Genomic DNA, 22,789 nt, shown 5'->3' with positions numbered 1-22,789 from the left:
AGTGCGAGGATTTATTCAATGTACTGCTTCGGTCCAGCACTCTTCCACAAGTGTGTTCTTTTCTTGTCTCGAGTTATAACGGCGTTGTGTATAATGTGTATAAGAGGGGCCCAAACTATCGTGTACGCTCAACCCTCAGCATGGGATCTTAGACGCTTTGATGATGAATATCTTGAAGCGCCCACTGTGATAGTCTGGATCATGCACTCTATGGACTATATCTCTGACGACGCCGTCGAGCTCAGATTTCTCTTCCTTGGTGATCAACTTGATGATGGGGAGAGTGCTCATATACACCGCTGAAAAAAAGTGCACAGGAAAGTACATTAAGCTGCTAATTCAAAAAGCAACAAATCACACAAATTTTATATCCTACTATTGAATATTTCTGCTAAGGAATGCAGAACCATTGCCCAATATAACAATCTTCAAATAGAAGAATTTTCCTCTGTAAAGGAGATATATGTTACTGTTTGCGTCTTCCATACCGGGCCGGGCTGTTGCCATTCTGGTTCATTGATCAACTGCGACCAGAAAGACTGAGTCTTGCGTACCCCTGAACTTTTCTTTTTCAGCTCGGTGAAGTAAGTGTACAGGTGTGACTTCAAAAGGTTTTTCCGAGCGTTCAGGCACCACAAGCTCGTCTGGTCATGGCCGGAACTTGGCTTTGTTTATCTGGCCCAAGGGGCATGAGTTTACATAGCTCTCAAAGTTAGCAAGCATTTGCATATTATTCAATCGTGGTGCATGATAGTTTGGACACCCTGTAGAGCGTCACACGTCGCGGCTCTACCAGTCGGTGCGGTGATTGGTGAGATGCTTCGATAAATCGCGCAATGAAAACACGCATAGAGCTGTGCTCAAATTTCGCATTACGGAGTATCGTAATCGTCGGTAAATGCAGTGTCCCTTGGAACGAGTGCACATTGCCAGTCTGTGTCATTCACAGGCTTTCACAAGGAATGGTTTTATGACACTCGCTCCAGAATGAACTCCTCAGTCAGTGTGTTTGTTAAAGAGACGTCAACGCGTCGAAGTGTGGTAAATAACTTCTGGGGAGTTACTAGCCAAAACTACGATCTGATTAGGAGGCGTGCCGTCGTGGTGGGCTCCAGATTAATTTTGACCACCTGGGATTGCTGAACGTGCACCCAGTGCATGGTCCTTTGCGCTCTTTGCGTTCTTTGTGTTCAGCCCCCATCGGAACGCGGTGGCCGCGGCCGAGCTGCTCAACGCTGCAGCCCTGGGTCACAACGGTGGGTGTCAAAGTGCGTAGCGTCGATTGCAATACTTCAAAACCAGTACTTATTGCACAGTTAATAAAGCTTTTCAAACTTATTCTGTGCTATTTCAGATCTCATAATCGCCCCTGTATGATGGGCAATGAAAACCGCCGTTCATCCTGTGCTCGTCTTGGATGCAGCTCTGTCTTGTTTTGTCTTGTGACGAATAATCATGTTAGTAGGTCTGTAAAGTATCACCATTATCACCCAATGTTCATACTAAAGTTTATGCTGAATATTGCGTTTCAGTATAACGTGGTTGCTTTGTAAATGCTGCCTAAAATAGCAAATATATATTGTTTCTGCTCATTTACCCATCGACATCAGCCTTAGTTCCAAAGGACACTTGCCGTTTCCATGTAGCTGTGCGCCGCCAAAGTGACACTTGCCGAGGCAAAGTGCTCTGATTAAAGGTGACATTAAATTTGGTCGCAGGACTGTTGTATAAATATTGCGCTATTTCGCTGGTAATATCCATTCTGGTCTAGTCTATTCTAATATTCTATCCTGTCAAATCTAACCCGCCACGGGAGCTCAGTGGTTATGGCACTGCGCTGTTCAGCTCCAGGAGGCGGGTGAGATCCCAACCGCGGCGACCACACTCAGATGGGGGCGAAATGCAAAAAAACGCTTGTTTGTGCATCGGATGCACGTTAAAGGGCCCCAGGGGGTAAAAATTAAACTGGAGACGCCCCTTCACGCTCTACGGCGTGCTTCGAACATAATCAGATCTTGGTTCTGGCACATAAAGCCCCACAATTAATCATAGTTTTTGGATATTCAAACCAATTTTATGGACAATCCCCCTGATTGGATGCGCGGAGCTAACTGGAGTACGGGCTCACTGTGAGCCATTTTTGCCTTCGGAGCTCACGTTGAGTAGTTGTAAACGCGGCGCAATTGGCTGCAACGTCAGCACAAGAAAGAAAGGAACTCCCTCCTTTCGTAACATGGCTATTGGACCTGGTAATCTTTGAACTTTATATTTCGTTTTGTAGGTATCTTACGAAATAGGAATTTCTTGTTCCGGACGGGACACTTTGGCTTGCAAGGGTCGTTACCGGCTGTTTCAAAACAGCGTTCCGAAATTCCTACGAATTTCTATTCTGACTGCGCATTATGAGAGAGAAGAAGCGGTAGTACCGTTTAGGCTACTTGTAAATTCTGCATTACAATATAGTAAATATATCGTACTGTGTATCATTATAATATCGTAAATTAAGAAATTTGCAAGTGCAAGTTGGAATCAGCTGGCGCAAGACAGAGGTAATTGGAGGTCGCTGGGTGAGGCGTTCGTCCTGTAGTGGACATAAAAGTGGGCTGGTGATGATGATGATATCGTAAGTTGTGGGAAGTGCGTGGAACGCGCTTATTTACCATGAATGTCTTCTTCAATCCACCCATCAAAAGTGTTGGCCTTCAAAACCTCCTTGATAGTGGCAAAAAGACCTGCCTCTTGAAGAAGTCTCGATACGAAACCGAGAAGCTGGCGCGTGTCTTGAATGTCTTGTGTTTTAGGGACGAACTTCAGCAACGTCTGTCAAGAAGAAAAAAAATCGAACGATTGTACAAAGTTGTTGTCTACGTTAAGCGTAACTTTTTAAAGTGTTTCAATGAAATGTGAAGTAAAGAAGCACATGATGCGTGCAATTTTATTGCATTTTCATCTATGCGAAAGAAACTTCACATTTCTCTCAAATCACAAAAATGTGTGTCATATGACTTCGTCAAGGCACATGTGACTGTTTGATTTCATCAGCGCCTATTGTAACATCCCCCACTGCGCAATTTTGTGTCGGTAAATTCACCCTGCTTAATAAATTCAAGTTCAGCCTGAAATTTTCTGCTATGCAGGAGAGGTGCTGTGTTTCAGAAAAAGTATCGTGAAATAAGCCATACTGATTTCTGTGTATTGCTCCGTGAATGCATTGTATTTATTATTTGTGTAGGCATTCATGAATAATATGCGTAGCGCAATACAACGAAGACAAAAAAAAAGGAGACGTCACACCAGCAGAATGGACAGCTGGGCTTGTTGAACTAGCATGTGTACGTGCGTGTGTTCAAGCTTCAACGTACGACGGCTAATTGAAAATTGCATTTGCTACTAGCTGCTGTGTTGAAAACCATGAAAACATGCACGGCTGCGTGTATGTGTCGTCTTCTTTCTCTCTCACTCCAAATTGTGCTGCACATTTTCATCCCAAATCCGAACCACCTAACCAGCCAACGTGCGTTAAAGTGTAAATCTTCTTGCAATTCAGATATTCTCACCTGCCGTGTTTTTTTCCTTGTAAATAAAACCTCGCATTCTTCATACCCGCGAATGCTCTAAATCTGTGAAGTTCGTGAAGTGACTATGTAGCATTTTCTACGAGTGCAGAGAACATCCGACTCGCTAGAAGCATACGGCTGGTAATTTCCTTTGCCGATCAAGTTTAGTGCAACATAAAGACAACTACTTCATTCACCAGATTCTCTTACGCTATCAATCTTATACAGACTCTCCGCAGCCTCAATACTTGAAAGAGATAAGGAGAGCACAGTTGCTTGAGATTACTTCAAAATCCTCCACGCTGGCTCAGCGGTCCCGGCATTCACTGTTGAGCGCAAGATCGGGCGTTCATTTCAGGGCGCGGCGGCCGCATTATGATGCAGACGATTGCAGTAGTTGCGTTTAAAAACCGTGTGTGGCCATAAAATCTACCCTCCCCCTTTCTTTTGGGCATACCTCAGAGTGCATCGCCCAGCGGTCCATCGCTGCAAGCGTCCTCCAAGCCTCGGCAGCCTCTATCACTGCGTAGAACACAAGAAGACACTCGCCTGCGGGCGACATGAGCCTGCTGATGTTCTTAAGCGCTGCCGTGAGGTCAGTGACCCAATTGAGGCAGAAGAACGAGTAGACCCTGTCGAAGTGGCCGAACTCTTGCAAGAACTCCGAGACGTCACCTGTGATGTCGAGCACGCGGAAGTCGAGCTTCTCGTGGGCCGAGTTGAATCTCGCGTGCTCGATCATTTCTTGAGAACAGTCCACACCGACGATCCTCCGGCAAGGCAGGCATCGGGGCAGCAAGACGTCCCGCGTGAAGTCGCCCGAGGCGCAGCCGACGTCAAGGAACTGCTGGGACGAGTCAGTCTGGGTGGCGAAGGCCAGCTGGAAAAAGTCGAGCACGAACTGGTTGTAATTCCGCTGCATTAGGTTGTGCTTCGCGTACTCGGTGGCAGACAGACGAACTGTGTTTTCGGAGTGGTGACAGGTGTCACTGTCTCCTTTATCAGACGGAGTTGGTTGAGACATCTCAAAGTATCCTACCTCGAAACCCTTGGAGATATACTTATGGCTTTGTCTTCAATTATCTGCATACAAAGACCTGAAAACGTAGATGTCACCATTGATCATTGGAATTATTATTAGTTGACACACTCCCCTTACCACTAGATCTATATTTAGACAAGTTCGCCATATTATATTAGCTTCGTTGAAGTTCTTTGTATCCGTTTTAGTATATTTAGACAAGTTTGCCATATTATATTAGCTTCCTTGAAGTTCTTTGTATCCGTTTTAGTTTAACTATGGTTTCATTTCATGCGCGTATAAGTAAGACGATTCTTTCTGTACATATGTTAGATACCTACCGCAGGCACAAACGGGGTTACAGTATGCGTAATTAATTAATTAATTAATATTATTTATTAATTAAATATATAAATAAGAAGTATTTTAACAAAGCGCTCTTTTATGCATTGAAGCGCAAAAGTAACTGGAACAATAATGCATTTCGTCGGACACATTGATAATTAATATCTCGAAACTGGTGCAGTACAGATAATTCGTTCAAAGTGTATACGCCTTGCGAGAGCACCGGCTGCAATTCCTCGGCTTAAATATGTGTTGTAATGCGAATAAATGAAAACTTAATTATGTATCTATGTTAATTATTTATTGAGGCATTTTGATTTCTCGCAGAACTAATGGCCGCCTGATCGAGTAATTTAAACCAACGGTCACAATTGTGCTATTTGCCACAGGCAATCTTCAAAAAATTCTTGGACCTTCTTAAAAAATACACCCGGTATATTATGCTATGCATTGTGCTCGTCGAACCAGTTGTCTGCATTTATCTGTTTCAGATAGCGTTGCAAACATTCTTATCAGTACCCTGTTGGTACTCGCTATGCAGCAAATGCTGTTTTAGATGAGGCTGTTCCGTCGATTTAATTCTGCAGGCACCAGGAATGCTCAACGAGGGTGCTGCTTTTGCTGGTACGAGCAGTAACTTGATATACGTTAGAATTGTAAGATTTGTTGTGAATCGCCTGTAAGTGGCAGTCCAGCATATCAAGGTGCTTTCTTATAGTTCTCAATAAACCTTTCACTAAATGAAAGCGATTATTGCTTGGCAGTAGTCGGGTACCTCAGAAGTACCTTACCTACACTGATTGATATAGTACTGAATGATACTTAGTGATATAAAAGAACGTACTTACCTATAGTGTTTACCTAAAGAACCGAATGTTCAGTTGGCTGGAGCCAGTTACTCTACTGATTTCTGTCGTGCTTCTTCTATACACAAACTTTGCAGTAAGATGTAATGGATGTGCAAAAGAGAAGCGTCCCACAATAAATGGTCCTTCAGCTTTGTAGGGCCGCATAAGTTCTGTGATGGAGAGATGATGTTTTGTAACACATGCCGCCGCCTTCATTCCTGAGTGACGTGCACCGGTCTGTGACAGCTGTGCGCGTGCGGATCAGCGGCTTTTCGGAATCGTTTGACGTGCATTTGTGTCAAGTCTGACGGTTGCTCTGCGTCCTATAAATTGTGGTCAACAAAGGTGGCCTTTGATCAAATACTCTTTAAAAACAGTAATGCCATATTTCGCAGCAGTAGTTTCACGTAGGCGAGGGGATCGGTATTTGATCCACGTGTAGTTAACACCCTCGTCCCTGCCCTCAAGCGTCATTCACGGCCCATCCTGAAAATAGGACTGGCGATTTGATAAAGTCGCAGTCGGACTGGCGATAAAATGGAGCCCAAAGCCACTTGTACTAATCATACTGGTGAAACTCATGTACGCCCGCACGCTTTTCACCAGTGCGGTGAAGCTTAGGTCACCTAAAAGAGAGCAGTTACTATCGGCGTAGCTGCAAGCCAGTGAAGGATAAACTTTGTTGGGACAGGGGCGCCATAAAACGTATACCTAAACATAGGGAACTATTCCGTAAAATTATTCCATTCTGTTTTATTCCAGTCTCCTGATGTGAAATTTACGTAGCCGCCGACCCAAGCATCTGGCGGTGACTCGCAGCCTTTTTGAAAAGCCAATGAAACACTCTCCTTGATTATAGAAGGTCACTTTGGTTTGGTTTCTAAGCGGATAGCATTGCCTTACTTGACAGGTTTTACAGCGAAGCTGTTAAGGGCTCCCTCTTCGATGGTCGCGTCCAGCAATAGAAAAAAAAATTAATTGGCCGTATGCTGTAAAAACGCGCGAGGGCGAGGGACGCGCGCTTTCACGGGGAGCGAACGCATGGCGGAGAGCAAACGCTACTTATGTGCGAGTGAAAGCGCGCGAGGGCGAGGGACGCACGCTTTCACGGGGAGCGAACGCGAATTCCCATTGGAAGGGGAGTGGTGGGAAAGGAGGGCATCGAGACAGCCTAGACTGTGCTTGTGCGTGCCCGCTCTCCCACTGCGGCGCATGCGCATCAGCTGTATAAACTTGGACATGCAGCAGCACCGGCAACGCGCAGAACTGTTGTCGACGCCGTCGGCGTTTTGCCCGCGTTCGCTCAAAATGCGTGCGGCGTTGATGACTGTTGCCGGAGCCTCTGATATAAATAGGCACTTGGTGCCGCAGCTAAACGTCGCCTCCCTTCCCTCCCCCTTCCTTCCCTCCCCCACGGCCTCTCGCGCATCGGAAGAAGGCGCGTTTGCTCCACATATATGGTGATTTTAAAGGAGGAAAGAGACGCCTACTTCTGCAGCCCTTAAGCAAGCACGGCGCGGAACGCGCGTTTGTTCTCCGCCGTGCGTTCACTCCCCGTGAAAGAGCACGTCCCTCGTGCCCTTCCACTCGCACATACAGCGTTCGGCGGCGCGCGGTCACGATTTCATCTCCATTGACGTCATACGGAACCTCACGGCGACGGCGACGGCGACGGCGACGCCGACGGCAGAAATCTGCTTTTGAGTGTCCATATAATTGCTATCGCAATAAAAGAGAAGTACTGCATTATGACACTAACGCGCACCGACAGTGAACGCTTCGGTGGTCTCAGCACTACGACGCCTCGATGCCAGGATTCGAAGGGACGCTGGCATCAAGAAGCACTACCAACGCCACCTAGGTGGCGTTCACCGTACTCAGCACAGCGGAGCGTGGCCTCCGCAATTAGCTCTGAAAATGTTTCTGAAGTTGATCGCGGAGGCTGCAATTACGACGCGCTGTACGCGCTGATTTGACTCGGTGACGATTCAGTTACGTGCTTTGTCTTGCGCGTTGTATTAGTGTGTCAGTTACGTGCTTCGTCTTTCGCGTTGTGCTAGCGTGTGCAGCGTAGTGCAGCTTCCATATGCACGACGGTTGCTCATGGTCATCGACGTTGGTAGTCGCGATGGAGGAGACGTGCCACCAGGCGTCAGCGTGGGTGCATCAACGCCTAAGGGCGCTTTAGCCACAAAACACCAATAGACATTATATATCAATGTGCAATAAACATTACACTACTTCTGTGAAGACACGTTTCACTTTCGTGTTCTATACCGATTCCTATATAAGAGGGATCAACCACATTTTTTTTAATTAAAGCGATACACAGTTAGATTCATTCAACAAAAATAAAAATTCTTAATCAATTTTATATACGCATGGCGAGAAAAGAACAACTCTATTTTACTTCATCATTATCAATAAATACCTTTTTTCAGCGCCCACCGTAAGAGCACCCACCGATAGCGGCGGGCGTTGACGCCGCTATCACTTGCAATGCAATGCAGCTCTTGAAGTGGGCAGAAAGGGGCACTCGTAAAGTTCACTTGTTACAATACGCCCCCCTCACATGTTGTATTGCTTTGCTTGTCGACGTTTGTCTGAATTTGGTGACGTGTGTAGTTTCATTGTTTCTTAACCTGTTCAGTCAAAAGTAGTGAGTTCTGACCGCCAGATAATTGTTCACTTTAGTTGTTTTCAAGGGACAGCGCTGGCCGACGGGCTTGGCGTCCGACGAAAGGACGAGCACTCTACGCCCAAAGCGTTGGTCGGACTCCAAACAAAGTATGTTCTGCGCAAGGGTGCGGTTTCGACACCCGTATGGCTGAACTTTTCCTGCATCGGTTTCCGCGCTGAAAGCTCTAAACGCTCATCACGTCGAATGGCGGGGCATTTGAATATACAGCTCTAATGGCAGGCCCCCGAAAACAATTTTCGCGCCTTTGAAAACAAAATGGCGTCACCTCTGTTTTTAACGGATGTGGCGTCACATCCGTTTCTTCCGCCGGAAGTGTCCCCTCCTCACACAGATGGCGCTAAGCCCCATTAACTGCTAAAGTCCCTGAAAAAATTAAAAATAAAGTAGCGCCAACCGCACCCCTTCGCCTCTGCCTCCTCTCTCCGCAGCTGCAGCAGCGCCCCTACAGCGTCCAGGAGGAAACTACGTACGCGAAAGCGAAAGCGGCGCGCGGCCGCGTTCGGGCAGCCGCTCGGCGAACGGTACGCCGGTGTCGTCTGCGGAACGCGCGCTCGTTTCGCGGATCTTCGGCGCGGTTGTTGAGCTAGGGGACAGACAAAATGGCGCCTTCACTACCTTCAGAAAAGCTAGTGCGTCATGCTTGAAAAGCTTGCAGATTCTTAGCGCCGCCGAGTTTACACGGCGATAGTGGCGCTGCCATCGAGAGCGTCAGCGCCGAGCGCGTCCGCAAGCAAACGGTCGGCTCTCGCATCGAGTATTGCTTGCTTGAGGTGATGTTTTTTGCAGTGCAAGCGTTTTTATTATTTCACTGGTCTACAAAGCATGATACTTGCCGTATTTATCTCTCGAGCACTCTTCCAATGAATCGCTTTAGACCGCAGCGCTCTAGTCCGTTTAGCGGAAAGATTTGAACAAGCCGATCTTTTCGGCCAACAGCCATGCCACCCCTCAACTGGCTCCATTTACAATCTGCATGACACGCGGGAGAGGAGGAGCCTGCATGGGCGACACGAATGGCGCTACTTTAGGTTTTTTTTAGGGACTTTATTAACTGCCGATGAACCGCCATGTTTTGAACGTAAGGACTTCTATGGAAGCTTCGCTAGCAGGTGACGTTACCTTGCCGACTCTCTCTGGCCTCTCACCCGCCTCTCCCCTAACAGTGTTGACAACGGCGTTTAGCCGTTCCGTCACGTAGCCAGCGTTTTGAGAGCGGTTGTGTGCGGTCCCACAAACAACGCGCACAACTGTTGTCGACGGTGGTGGCGTTTTGCCCGCGTTCGTACCGAAAGCGCGCGGCGTTGGGGACGTGTTTATGAAGAACGTGCCAATCTTTGCTGTACACCCCACGGCGGTGTACGGCAAAGACCATGGTCACTGTGGTCTCTAAATAAATGAAGACCACCAGATCATATATATTTCTCATTATTTAATAGTTGAAATAACCAATTACACCAACACATTTAATAGTCATAACTGGAAATACATAATTCCCAAAATAGTAAAGCTTCGCTGGTCTTCCATCTCCACGCCAGTGGAAGGGCTGACCGTTTTTTCTTATCTAATTGGCTGACAAGAGGCGAGGAGCACGCGGAGGTGTAGAGGTTTTCGGTGGTGCCGGTCCATGTTGCTTTGGAACGTTGAACCCCAGGAATCAATCAACGCTGTTGGATTTAAGGATGGTAAGATGGTAAGATGGTAAGGTAGAGAAGAGAAGGTGCAAGTCAGAACAGAAAACCTTTAAAAGAACCCTTTCCAAAGTGCGTTATTTATTTTATTGGCATCAAGAGTACTGGTTAATGTTAGCTGTGGGAGGTTTCTACAAAACCGTTCCTGCAGATATAACGATCGCCTTTTTGGTAGGCCGGAGCAAAACACGACATGAGGCAAAGCGTTAGACTTTATTCAGTGTGTTACTTGGAGAATAAATCTGAAAGTGTGCGTTACGCCGAAACACCGTTAGCATTAGAACCGCCTATCAATTTTGCGATTCTTTGGGCCCTTCATATGCCGTTCCAAGATTTTCCATGACGAAGCGATCACTGAAACATTCTGTTCACCTAAGCAGCATTACGTCGATTTCACTATATAATTCATTGATTAATCTATGTCACATCGTAGGTTTCTTTGCTAGCAGCACACCAGACGTTTGCAGATCAACAGGCCGATGACATAGCGTGTTCATGAACGAGTCGTCTCTTTTACATGACATATTTTACAATGACAGGGGTGTTTTTCAACTCTCTAGTTCATTAATCTGCACTGAAAGATGCCTGTCGGACACGTGTGGGAAGTGCACTGCACTTACCTGCTTACATCGTTTACATGCCATGAACATGTTTGCCTTAATGTCGCTATTTGGCTATTTCCGTACTACTGCACGCATTAAAAGTGTTCAGCTGTGCTTTTGAACTAAATGTGTCTCACGAACGAACGGGCCGGGTAGGGCGCTCAACAATGAGGCTCTTCATTCAGAAGTGATATAGAATTAAATAAGGATAAGCTTTTGACGTAAATATCAAGGCTAGGCTTCGATATTGACATTCTTCAACTGGCGTCTGAAAATTTATTTAAATGAAGGTAACCACCACACGAGTGCAATAAGGTCTTAGCGAACTACATTACACTACGTTTTGATATAATGAAGCAAACAAGAGGCTAAGGCCGTCAACCTTATATTTTCTCTGCTTTGGCTGTCGAAACAAAAATCACAATAACCATACTTTCGTTCCAGAAAATTTTGTATCAGAATACTTAATTATTATACAGAGAAAAATTTGATGTTGCTACATGGTTGTGGCTATTATTTATTTATTTATTTATTTATTTATTTATTTATCAAGATGCCCTCAGGGCCCAGGGGCCAATACAGATGGGGTGGGTACATTGTGTTTATACAAACGCAATAACGTAAACAACATTTTTATATAGGAATAACGCAGTCGATAACGGAGCCTTTGTCTAAAACTGATACTATGTAATTGGTAAACGATAAAAGCTCAGTATCACAGGATTAGTACTTACGAAAGCCGTGCTGAGATTCGCTGAAAAAACAGTTGTATTGCAAAAATTACACATGATGAGAATAAATGACGTGTTCCAGAAGTTTGCAGGAAATGCTCGTTAAAGAAATAGTCTGTAATTTAGAGGTGACTGGGGTTACCGGATTTAATAATCAGGAACCACCTTTCCCACTTCCCGATCGTCTAGGATTTAGAGCACCGTAGAGATTGTGTAATAAGGTGCGACAGAAAGATGCAGGAATACGCTTCAGTATTTTTGAGTATTTTTGAGGTGATCAATACCACAGCTGGATGCCAATTTCAATGCGCGAATTAACCTGGCAATGTCTGAAAAATGAATGATTACAGGATCCACAGAAAAAAACTCACAATCGTGAAGTGTCGGTAGAACAGTAAAACACTCTGAAAATTATTTCGCGAATACTTCATTTATTACATGGCAACAATCTTATCTGCTTATAGCTTCGTATTTTAAGAGATATCGCTCTCTTTTTTGTGGGCTTAACGCTGTCCTATAATCTTGGTGGGTTAGTGTTCAAGAGGGACGGGAGTCTATCATCAAAGAAAACCTGTCTGGCCTCTCTGATAGCGGTGCGATAAGTTTTAAGGCTATCACTATAGGCGCGCCAACGTGCGAGGTTGTTGGCACGTTTTGCTAGGCGAAACTGTCTTTCCTTTGTGTTTAGCAGCCTTCTTAATGTTGTGCTAAACCAAGGCAAGCGCTTATTTTCAAAATTATACGTGTTGGTACATGTTCATTGATCAGCTTCCAGTTAATTAATTAGCGTGGCAATAATGCCAAAAATTAAGAATAACACAAATGTCTTGCAGAAATCGTCTTCATGTGAATCCTTATGGCATCAGTCGATCCGCTTGTCCAAATAAAAATGGTGCCTCCTCTCGCATAGCACAAACTCCCAAGACAGCGTTTTTTTTTCATGAACCAATCGCTCCAAATATTTTCTTATTAGATAGGGTTAGTTGAGTCCTCATAAGGACTCGATCATACCCTGGATCATACCCAGCTCAAGTCTTGCGTAAATATGAGGCCTAAGTATTCATGTTGTCTAACTTGGGTAAGTTCATGGGCATTCTCTGCTATATGAAAAGCTTTGAATATTTATCTTTGTAGAAGCAGACATAAAAACTTTTGCAAGTTGGGCTTAGCTGTTATTTGCCAGTAATCATACCATGGCCTATTTTTTCACAGGTTGAGGTTAGGCTCGGCAGGATTGGTTTGGTGATTCTTGATATATATATATATATATATATATATATATATATATATATATATATATATATATATATATATTGTTACGGATGAAGAATGGATTTATTTACAGTGAAAAGCGGAGACAAGACATGGGATGGTCCGAAACAACCGATCAGCCCCAAAACCTCGCGCCCCTTCTACTTCCTCTTCTACGCTCCTCCTGTGCGGCGTTACAATTTCCTCCGGGGCAGACGAAGCTCACCGAGCGAGTCAGAGTTCGCGTTCATGGTACGGCTTCAGCCGTGCGACGTGCACGACTTGCGTCTTGCGTGAACGGCGGTTATCGGCCGTCAGTTTAGCGATGACGTAGGTCACTTCACTCAAGCATCGCAGAATGACGAACGGGCCCGAATACTTGGCAAGAAGCTTTTGGGAAAGTCCCCTTTTCCGAACCGGCGTCCACAACCACACGAAGTCACCGGTGGCGAATCTGACGGGCGAATGCTGTGCGTCGTAGCGAGCCTTGGCATGAGCATGCGACGATAGGGTTCTGAGCCGGGCGAGTCGACGTGCTTCTTCGGCACGACACAATATCTGCGCGACAGAAGCATCTTCGTTAGGTGAAAAAGGAAGTATGGTGTCGAGGAAACTTTGAGGATGGCGAGCGTAGAGGAGAAAGAAAGGTGCGTATCCTGTTACATCATGCTTGGCTGTGTTGAAGGCATACGTGATGAACGGTAATACGGTATCCCAGTTCTTTTGATCCGCTGAGACATACATTGACAGCATGTTGACGAGGGTACGATTCGTGCGCTCGGTTAGGCCATTGGTTTGCGGATGATAAGGCGTGGAATGGCGATACTGAGTTCCACAAAGGCGCATTAACTCTTCCACGACGTCAGCGGTGAACTGCCGGCCGCGATCACTTATCACCACACGAGGAGCTCCGTGGCGGAGGATAATAGAATGCAGAAGAAACCCCGAAACATCGGCTGCTGTAGCTGAGACGAGTGCCATTGTTTCAGTATAACGTGTTAAGTAATCCACACACACGATTATCCAGCGGCACCCGGTGGAAGACTTGGGGAAGGGACCGAGTAAATCGATACCCACTTTCTCAAAAGGCGAAGTCGGCGGTCTAACTGGTTGTAGAGTTCCTGCAGGAGCCGTAGTCGGTTGTTTGTGGCGTTGGCAGACATCGCAGCTGGCAACGTACTGCTTGGTTGTCTTCCACAATTGAGGCCAATAGAAACGTTGTCGGAGGCGGTGGAGCGTTCGAGCGAATCCAAGGTGCCCGGAAGTAAGGTCGTCGTGCATGGCCCGAAGCACCGCAAGGCGCAGGCATTCTGGGACGACGAGGAGCAGTGGAGCACCATTGTTAGAATAATTCTTGTGGTAAAGCAGACCGTCACGAATCACAAATGGCGTAGGCCGTTCGGATCTGCGAGTCGCATCAATAATCGGCTTAAGTGAAGGGTCGCGCTGTTGTTCGTTCTGGAAGACAGCGAAGTCAGGAAAGTCGGATGAGATGGCACTTAGGTAGTCGTCGAAATCGTCATCATCAGTGCTGTTGCTCTGAGCGGGAAGACGAGATAAGCAGTCGGCATCTGTGTGGCACCGACCACTCTTGTATGCAATGGAAAAGTTGTATTCTTGGAGCCGCAAGGCCCACCGAGCCAACCGGCCAGCTGGGTCACGCAGTCCAACGAGCCAGCAGAGAGAATGATGGTCGGTAACAATCTTGAAATGGCGGCCGTATAAATATGGTCTGAACTTGTGGATGGCGAAAACAACAGCAAGACATTCCAGTTCCGTGACTGTATAATTTCTCTCTGCTTTCGTCAGAGTACGGCTGGCGTAGGCAACGACGTGTTGGCGAGCGTCGTGAAACTGGACGAGCACAGCACCAACGCCCACACCACTGGCATCAGTATGCAGTTCGGTGACCGCCTCCGGATCGAAATGGCGGAGAAGTGGCCCAGAGATGAGCAAAAACTTCAGCTGCTCGAAGGCAGCCTCGCACTGAGTGGACCATACGTAGGGAGTGTCCTTGCGAAGCAGGTTAGTCAGGGGACAAGCAAGCTGGGCGAAGTCTTTAATAAACCTGCGAAAATAAGAACAAAGGCCCAGGAAACTTCTGAGGTCTTTCACTGTCTTCGGCTTCCTAAAGTTGCGAACAGCAGAAATCTTTTGGGGGTCTGGCCGTATACAGTCCTTGTCGACGAGATATCCCAGCACAAGGGCTTGACGCTCACCAAAATGGCACTTCTTAGAGTTTAAAATGAGGCCAGCCTGTTGAATGCAGTCCAAAACAACGCCGAGCCGCTGGTTGTGCTCGTGGAAAGTGCGGCCGAAAATAATCACATCGTCTAAATAACACATGCAGATCTCCCATTTGAGACCGCGGAGGACGGAGTCCATAAATCGCTCGAAGGTTGCTGGGGCATTACACAAACCAAATGGCATGACGTTAAATTCAAATAGTCCGTCAGGCGTAACAAAAGCGGTCTTTTCTCTGTCAGACGGGTGCATCGGTATCTGCCAATACCCGGACCGAAGGTCAACCGACGAAAAGTACGAGGCGGAGTGGAGACAGTCAACAGCATCGTCAATGCGCGGTAAGGGATACACGTCTTTCTTTGTGACGGCATTGAGGCGGCGGTAGTCGACACAAAATCTCCATGAGTTGTCTTTCTTCTTCACTAGTATAACAGGTGCGGCCCAAGGACTACAAGACTCCTGAATAACGCCTTTCTGCAGCATGTCATCAACCTGTTCGGCGATCACTTTTCTTTCCGAGGGAGATACGCGATAGGGTTTCTGACGTATCGGAGTCGCTTGCCCTGTGTTGATGCGGTGGTGCATGCGGGATTCCGGCAACATCCGAGACCGCTCGCGTTGAGCAAAATCAAAGACTGACGTGTAGCAGGCAAGCACTTCTAGGAGTACATCTTGCTCGGAAGACGGCAACGACTTGTTAATCATACGTCGCAAGTCATCCGAATAGTTGGGCAATGGTCGACTGATGTCTGAAGCCGCTGCAACTATTCGTACGTCAATTGTGGCTTGCTCTTCAAATGTTCCCAATTTAAGGCCGGCGGTCAGGGCTACAGGCTCCGTAGAAGCGTTCAAAGTCCACAAGAATGCGCGCCCGTCGATGGCTTGAACAACAGATCGAGGGACCAACACATTATTCTTAAGCGCGTTGTTGTGGTCTGGCTCGACAAGACCGCTGCATGATCCCATCCGGACACGTGAAGAGCACACCAGAACAAACATGGCTGTCCGACCAGGCAGGAAGACATCTTGAGAAAGCGAGAACACGTCGGCTTGATCGGTCTGCAAATCATCAAGTATGGCGATTGGCAACGCGCTCCGTAGTAAAATCTCTCCAGTCCCGCAGTCAAGTGTAGCACTGGATGCACGTAGGAAATCTATGCCTAAAATAACATCATGAGTTGCGTGGGCCAAAACAGTGAACTCCGCTCTGAAACTCTGTCCTCCAATCGCAACCAAAACCGAACAAACGCCAACAGGGTATAACACTTCACCGCCAACTCCACGAAAAGTTTCTTTACCATCCCACGCAAACATAACTTTCTGTCCTAAGCGATCTTTGAAGCGCAGGCTCATAATAGAAATAGCGGCACCAGTATCGACAAGAGCAGCAGTATTTACACCGTCTATACACACGCACACCTTGTTCTTCAGCATAACAACAGACGGAGGAATTGGCGAGTCTGACCGTCCCGCGACCGCACCTCCATCGGCCGCACCAGCTAGTTTCCCAGCTGCGGCGGGGAAGGCGACCGACGACGGCGCGGGGATGGCGAACGGCGCAGTCGGGTCGGCGGCGGTGTAAGGCTGCGCTCGGAGACAGGGGACTCATCGCGCGAGTGGTACGACCACTGTTGCCGAAGCGGTTGAACTCCAAATGGCGCGGGCGCGTCTTCGTGCACACCAGCTGAGTACGCCGAAAGACGTGGCGCTCGCTGCGGGCGGCGGCGACAATAGCGCGCAATATGTGCTCGGGAACCACAGGCGTAGCAGACAGGTAGGTCCCGGTTGAAAGTAAATGGAGCAGGTTCGCGGCGTGGTTCCGGGTAAGATTCCGCAGGAGCTTGTCGTGGCATCGAGTATGCCGCTGCAGCACGTCGTGGTGGTGGGTAGTAGTCCGTTGGACCACGACGGACTGGTGAGGGCTGACGGCGACTGAGAGTAGCCGGGAGGGACGGAAAGCTGGCGTTGGTGAAATGTGGTTCCTCAGATGGCGGTCGGCGCTCGCTGCGACGTTCTCGCGACCAGGATGGTGGTGTGTAGGGAATGCCTTCGTCAAATGCGCACTGATAAGCAGCGTCTGCTCCCTGAAGTCGCGCTAGCTCCTCTTGAACCACTCGACGCACGATCGAGGCGATGTCCTCGCAGGCAGCGACGTCCATACTTGCAACTGTGGTGACGTTGTCCAAGCGCCCGAACTTCGGTAAGATCCTGCGGCTCTTCAGAGCTTCGAACGCGCGACACTGCTGCAGGAATTCGGAAGGAGTGTTCAGGTTTTCTTTTGTGATTAGAAAGTTGTACACGTCTTCGGCGATGCCTTTTAACAGATGTCCTACTTTGTCTTCATCGGACATATTCGCGTTGACAATTCCGCATAGCTTTAATATTTCTTCAATGTACGTTGTACACGTTTCACCAGGCAATTGCGCTCTGCGCGAGAGCGTGTGTTCCGCTTTCTTCTTTTTCGAATTCGAGTCACCAAAGCAGGCTTTCAATTCCTGGATAAAGGTCTCCCAAGTGGTCAGCACGCGTTCATGATTGTCAAACCAAAGTAGTGCGGTGCCGGCAAGAAAAAATGCAACGTTCACAAGCTGCGCTTGCGTGCTCCACCCGTTATGGCGGCTTACTCTTTCATAGTGCCTTAGCCAGTCATCCACGTCTTCATCTGCTTTACCTGAGAATATGCGGGGTTCCGGCGTCCAGTAGCTAGGTGGTCTTGGTTGCGGGCTGGCTTGATCGATGCCCTCTTCGTTGGTGCTCGTTGACTGGCTTGCTTGGGCAGTGGCCATGCTTGTTGGCTCTGGTGGTAGTCCGGCCAGGCGTCTGCTTCTTCGAAGATCTTGGAGGACTGGGTTGTCCAGGGCGTTCAGTACCCCGCACCTCCACCACTTGTTATGGATGAAGAATGGATTTATTTACAGTGAAAAGCGGAGACAAGACATGGGGTGGTCCGAAACAACCGATCAGCCCAAAAACCTCGCGCTGCTTCTACTTCGTCTTCTACGCTTCTCCTGTGCAGCGTTACAATATTATTTTTGCACTGTAGTGAACACTGATAAAAATGCATAAGTGATAAACAATGCAGGACATGTGAAAGTTGCATAGTAACACAAGAGTACGGAACAAATTTTCACTCTAAACAACTCTCTATATATGGATTTGTGCCCCCTCACTCAATGCTTCTTCGGGAACCATGTGATGTACTGTAAATAAAAAAAAAAAAAATAGAAAAAAAGTCGTCGGCCCTTTCACTCCCTGAAGATGGTTAACCAGCGAAGCTGAAAGATGCGGCCCCGGTGTTTATCACTGAGCTAATTCTGAGGGTTCATTAAAGTATTTCTCAATTATAAGGTTACTGCCATGATCCAATACAGAAAATGTGAGAAGCAGAAAAAGAAGATATGAAAAGAGAAAGAAAGCACGGGATGGGTGTGGAAGAGATAAAGAAAAAGAAGTGAGAAAATACGAAAGTTTCTGATCAATTAGAACGGAAGATATGAAAAAAGAAGTGGGAAAATGCACGTGGAACTACGTGGCCAACGATGCGAAAGGACACGTAGCAGAAGAGAGGAGCTCAGCTACGCTCTGGCACGACGGAGGGCAGAAGGTTCTGGAGGCCGGACACGACGGGTGGATCGCGGAGACGACGGCAACCCAGTGGAAGCTGTGCTTCAGCTGCCGCGGCCACGATGGGTACGATCCTGCGGCTACGAGCGGAGTCGACCGGGCGGTCCAAGCGCATCGGCCAAATATAAAAACCGCATGCAAGCGATCTTGCGCGCGACAGCGACAAGCGACGCGATGGAGATGGCTGTCGCGTGCGCACGTCGCCTACAAGTCGTACCGCGTGCGAGCGACGACATTTGAGCTACGTCTCCCCGGTGTTGCCGGTACGAGGGCAGCATATATGCACCGAAACTGGCGTGACATGTGCTTTATTAATTTAAGCTCACGTGTTTTACTGTAAAGAACGGCATAAATATTTGTAAAGGGCTTGCACTATAGGGTCTTATCCTTGCACGTATCAAAATTTTGTCCTTTGCTCGTTCCTGGAATCGGTAGTACTTGGTAGTATTTGACTGAACAATTGGCAGTACTTGACCGGTGTACATCCTGTTCCGGCTTCGCGCTATTGGCTGGTCGCTCATAGCACTTCCGGACGATGAGCGACGAATTAGAGATTTCCAAAACCGAGCGATCGAGCGAAAAGAAGGAGCGATCTGTTCGCCCGACGGCCCGTTTCGTCGCTTGAAGCCGTTCTCGTCGCCGTCGCGCACAAAATCGCTCTCATGCTGTTTGAGCTTCACTCTACCGCACTGACCTCCTGACCAGGTCAACCGGGAGCTGAACGTCGGACATAGCGAAGTCGTGTCTACTACGTATCGGCGAGCCCAACGACGTGTCGTCGGAAGCAGTGAGGATGAGGTGATGTGGCCACGTCGGTGGACTCAATGTAAATATTTAGGACTTGTCAATGCATGGTATCTGAGCGCTTTGGTGAACTTGTAGAATTAGCTCGTGCTGTGCCTTGTTTGTTTTGTGTTGTTTTCTTTGCCGTTTGCTTTGTCAATCATAAATATTTTCTTAAACGTGCGACTTGTCCCTGTCTTTCTTTGCTTTGCCGAAATTCGTCACAGTTACACGTTCGGCTGCGACGGAGAGAACGACGTCACTGACGGTATGCCCGCAGTTTGCAGCGGTCACTTCCGTTCGATGTCTCGAGTTTGCTTGGTGGCGTGGTTAGCAGAATTCGTTCGCCATTGCCGTTTACGATTCTTCGAAATTAAATTGCTTGGAAATTAAATCTGTCCTCTACCGAAGACCATGAATGGCTCATACCCCATGAAGGCGCGTTCACACTGAGACATTCGGTGTCTGGAGTGGTGCGGAACTCAGTTTCGGCGGCGGCGAGATCCGCCGGAATAGCCCTTTTCGCGCCGATCGGTCGCGGACCGATTTTTGCGGCAGCTGCCGCCGGATTCCCTCACCGCGAACCAATCGGAGCGCTAGTAAGAAATTCGGAGATGGCGGCCGAGTCGAGTCCCATATCGAGGTATCCAATTTCCCGTAAATAATTGTTGTCACGAATAACAATACGTCTCAACTTACTCTCTGTAGTACTCCACGTCGCGATCTCGCAGAAGGGGTAGTCGTTTGGTGGCGTGACCAAGCTTTTCGCGCTCTTGCAGGGCAGGGCGAACCTAACACCCCCGCTGGCGTCGCCTCTCCGGCGAATGCTTCTGCGCGTCATGCATCGCCCGAAAGCTGCTTGCTAACAGGCCTAGCGGTACTGCCTCTTCTTGCTCAGGGTTCATCGTCGTTGGATGCAGCAATGAGGCGCAAAATAAAAACACACGAACTCCACAGGAGCGGAGATAACTGCGCAGTTTCGAGCCGCGGGAACAACTGGGTATTCCCGCGCTTGCTTGGAGGTTAGCGCTTTACACCACAGATGGCGCTTTGTCGCTTTCCGGCGGCGCGGTGGGCAAGCAGTGTGAACGACGCGAATTTTCAGCGGCAGGAGAATTTCGTTCGCTGTAGACGCCGGATTCCCCAGTGTGAACGTGCCAGGGCACGTTCACACTGGGGAATCCGGCGTCTACAGCGAACGAAATTCTCCTGCCGCTGAAAATTCGCGTCGTTCACACTGCTTGCCCACCGCGCCGCCGGAAAGCGACAAAGCGCCATCTGTGGTGTAAAGCGCTAACCTCCAAGCAAGCGCGGGAATACCCAGTTGTTCCCGCGGCTCGAAACTGCGCAGTTATCTCCGCTCCTGTGGAGTTCGTGTGTTTTTATTTTGCGCCTCATTGCTGCATCCAACGACGATGAACCCTGAGCAAGAAGAGGCAGTACCGCTAGGCCTGTTAGCAAGCAGCTTTCGGGCGATGCATGACGCGCAGAAGCATTCGCCGGAGAGGCGACGCCAGCAGCGGTGTCGGGTTCGTCCTGCTCTGCAAGAGCGCGAAAAGCTTGATCACGCCACCAAACTACTACCCCTTCCGCCAGATCGCGACGTGGAGTACTACCGAGAGTAAGTTGAGATGTATTGTTATCCGTGGCAACAATTAATTACGGGAAATCGGATACCTCGACGTGGCCTCGACTCGGCCGCCAACTTCGAATTTCTTACTCGCGCTCCGATTGGTCCGCGGTGAAGGAATCCGGCGGCAGCTGCCGCAAAATCGGCGCGAAAAGGGCTATTCCGGCGGATCTCGCCGCCGCCGAACTGGGTTCCGCGCCGCTCCAGACGCCGAATGTCTCAGTGTGAACGCGCCCTTAAATGGATACGGACACAAAAGTTGGAGGGTGGTTTTTTGCGTCGGAACAAAAGTTGAACTGTTGAAAACGACGAATACAACAAGCTGCTTTGGAAAAAAGAACGAGAAACATCTTTATCTGCGATTTTATGTTGCACCTTGCCTACAAGCGGCCGCCGGCACAAGCTGAAGTTTGACGTCATAACACCCACCCGAGCGCGCGCGCGTGGCCAAGGTCGCCCACAGCCGTCGTAGTGTTTCCGGGGGTGTCGGTCCCTTGCAGCGTTTGTTAACCCCTTTCGGCGATCTTCGCACGTGGTCCATCCGAAACATTATCCCCGTCGGCATTCCACGTAGGTGGTGCGTCTTACATGCGCCTTCCCGCGGTCGTCGCTCGGTAGTGACGCTTCCGTCGCGGCGGAAGGAAATGCCCGGACATTGCTGGTATAACAGCATCGTCGCTCGTGACACGCCGTCGCACACGTTTCCCAGAGACGAGAAGGGGCGTAAACTATGGATACCTGCCTGTCAGCCATCACACCCAGCCTGGAGACTTCTAAAAAATTACTTCATTTGCGCGGACCACTTCGTCGACGATGCTTATGTGACCAGCCCGGCTTTGCTGAAAAGCCTCGGCATGCCGCTCAAAAGGCAACGCCTAAAGCCTGACGCTGTGCCATCGGTCCTCTCACGAAAATGCAAGGCAGAAATGATCAGCAGCGCATTTGAAAAGAGGAGGCGAAAAGATGTCGGTGCTGTTTTCGTTCACTTGCAGCCTTCTTGAGCAGTGTGAGGGCGAGGCTGGGGCGAGATGCCCGAGGCTGGGCACAAAGGCAGTAATGTCTTTAAAATGTTGGCAAAGTATAGTAAAACAATACAAGGCTATCAAGGGCGAGCGCGACTTACGAGATCAGACACACACACAGCTCTGCTTCTCCACAGGCTAAAAGCAGGAAAAACTGGCGAGAGCGCCAGACAGGTGCTCCCATCTGTCGGTCAGCTGGCGAAGTGGACGTGAGAGTCTCGGAGGTACTGATACCTCACAGCAGTTCACGCCGATGGCATAAACTACTATTCAGTCATCTACGCAGTGCTGAAGTACACCACAGCTGCCTCGCCTGAGTGCGCTCTTGAAATAGCAAGTTTACAGAGGAAATGACAAATAATTCTTGCACAAGTGTCTGGTGCAGAGCGAAATCTTCGCGCTACGGTTCGCGAAACCTGACCGGCGCTTCCCCGGCTGCTTGCTCTTCTTCGTCGCTTGACGCGGAAGGCTCGTAACCGTAAGCGGTAATATTTCTTGCCAAGTGGGAATGGTCCTCATCTTAAGACGTGTACTCATCGCTGGTAGAGGCACCAGAACTCGAATACATATTCGTGATGGCGGCGTCGGCGCGCTTTGAATGACAGCGGCCGGCCGGCTGGTTATCCGACGAGGGCCGGTGTCGTGACGTCACGCCTTCCAGCTCCCGCGGGTAGGGCGGCGAGGCAGGCGCTCAGAAAAAACGCCAAAAATAAAACCATCGGTTAAAAAATGAGCTGAGTGA

General features: G+C 48.6%; 1 protein-coding gene across 2 annotated transcripts in view; it reads right to left on the bottom strand.

Moving 5' to 3' along the window:
- LOC119464894 (juvenile hormone acid O-methyltransferase) overlaps positions 1 to 22,789 on the bottom strand; it is a 51,107-nt gene continuing 28,318 nt past the window's right edge. The window contains exons 1-4 of one of the 2 annotated variants that reach the window (XM_037725768.2): positions 5,772 to 5,922; positions 4,015 to 4,640; positions 2,661 to 2,820; positions 1 to 299 (exon numbers count right to left, since the gene is read on the bottom strand). In XM_037725768.2, coding sequence (XP_037581696.1) covers positions 136 to 299; positions 2,661 to 2,820; positions 4,015 to 4,581 — 891 coding nt within the window. In that variant the 5' untranslated portion in view covers positions 4,582 to 4,640; positions 5,772 to 5,922 and the 3' untranslated portion in view covers positions 1 to 135. Of the gene's footprint in view, positions 300 to 2,660; positions 2,821 to 4,014; positions 4,641 to 5,771; positions 5,923 to 22,789 lie in introns of those variants that run through there. The other variant, XM_049655487.1, reaches the window with a different exon arrangement.

This window comes from Dermacentor silvarum, chromosome 9 (genome assembly GCF_013339745.2).
Source record: "Dermacentor silvarum isolate Dsil-2018 chromosome 9, BIME_Dsil_1.4, whole genome shotgun sequence".
Classification (NCBI taxonomy): Eukaryota; Metazoa; Arthropoda; class Arachnida; order Ixodida; family Ixodidae; genus Dermacentor; species Dermacentor silvarum.
The sequence above is the reverse complement of the archived record's forward strand: the minus strand, read 5'-3'. Positions and strand labels throughout refer to the sequence as shown.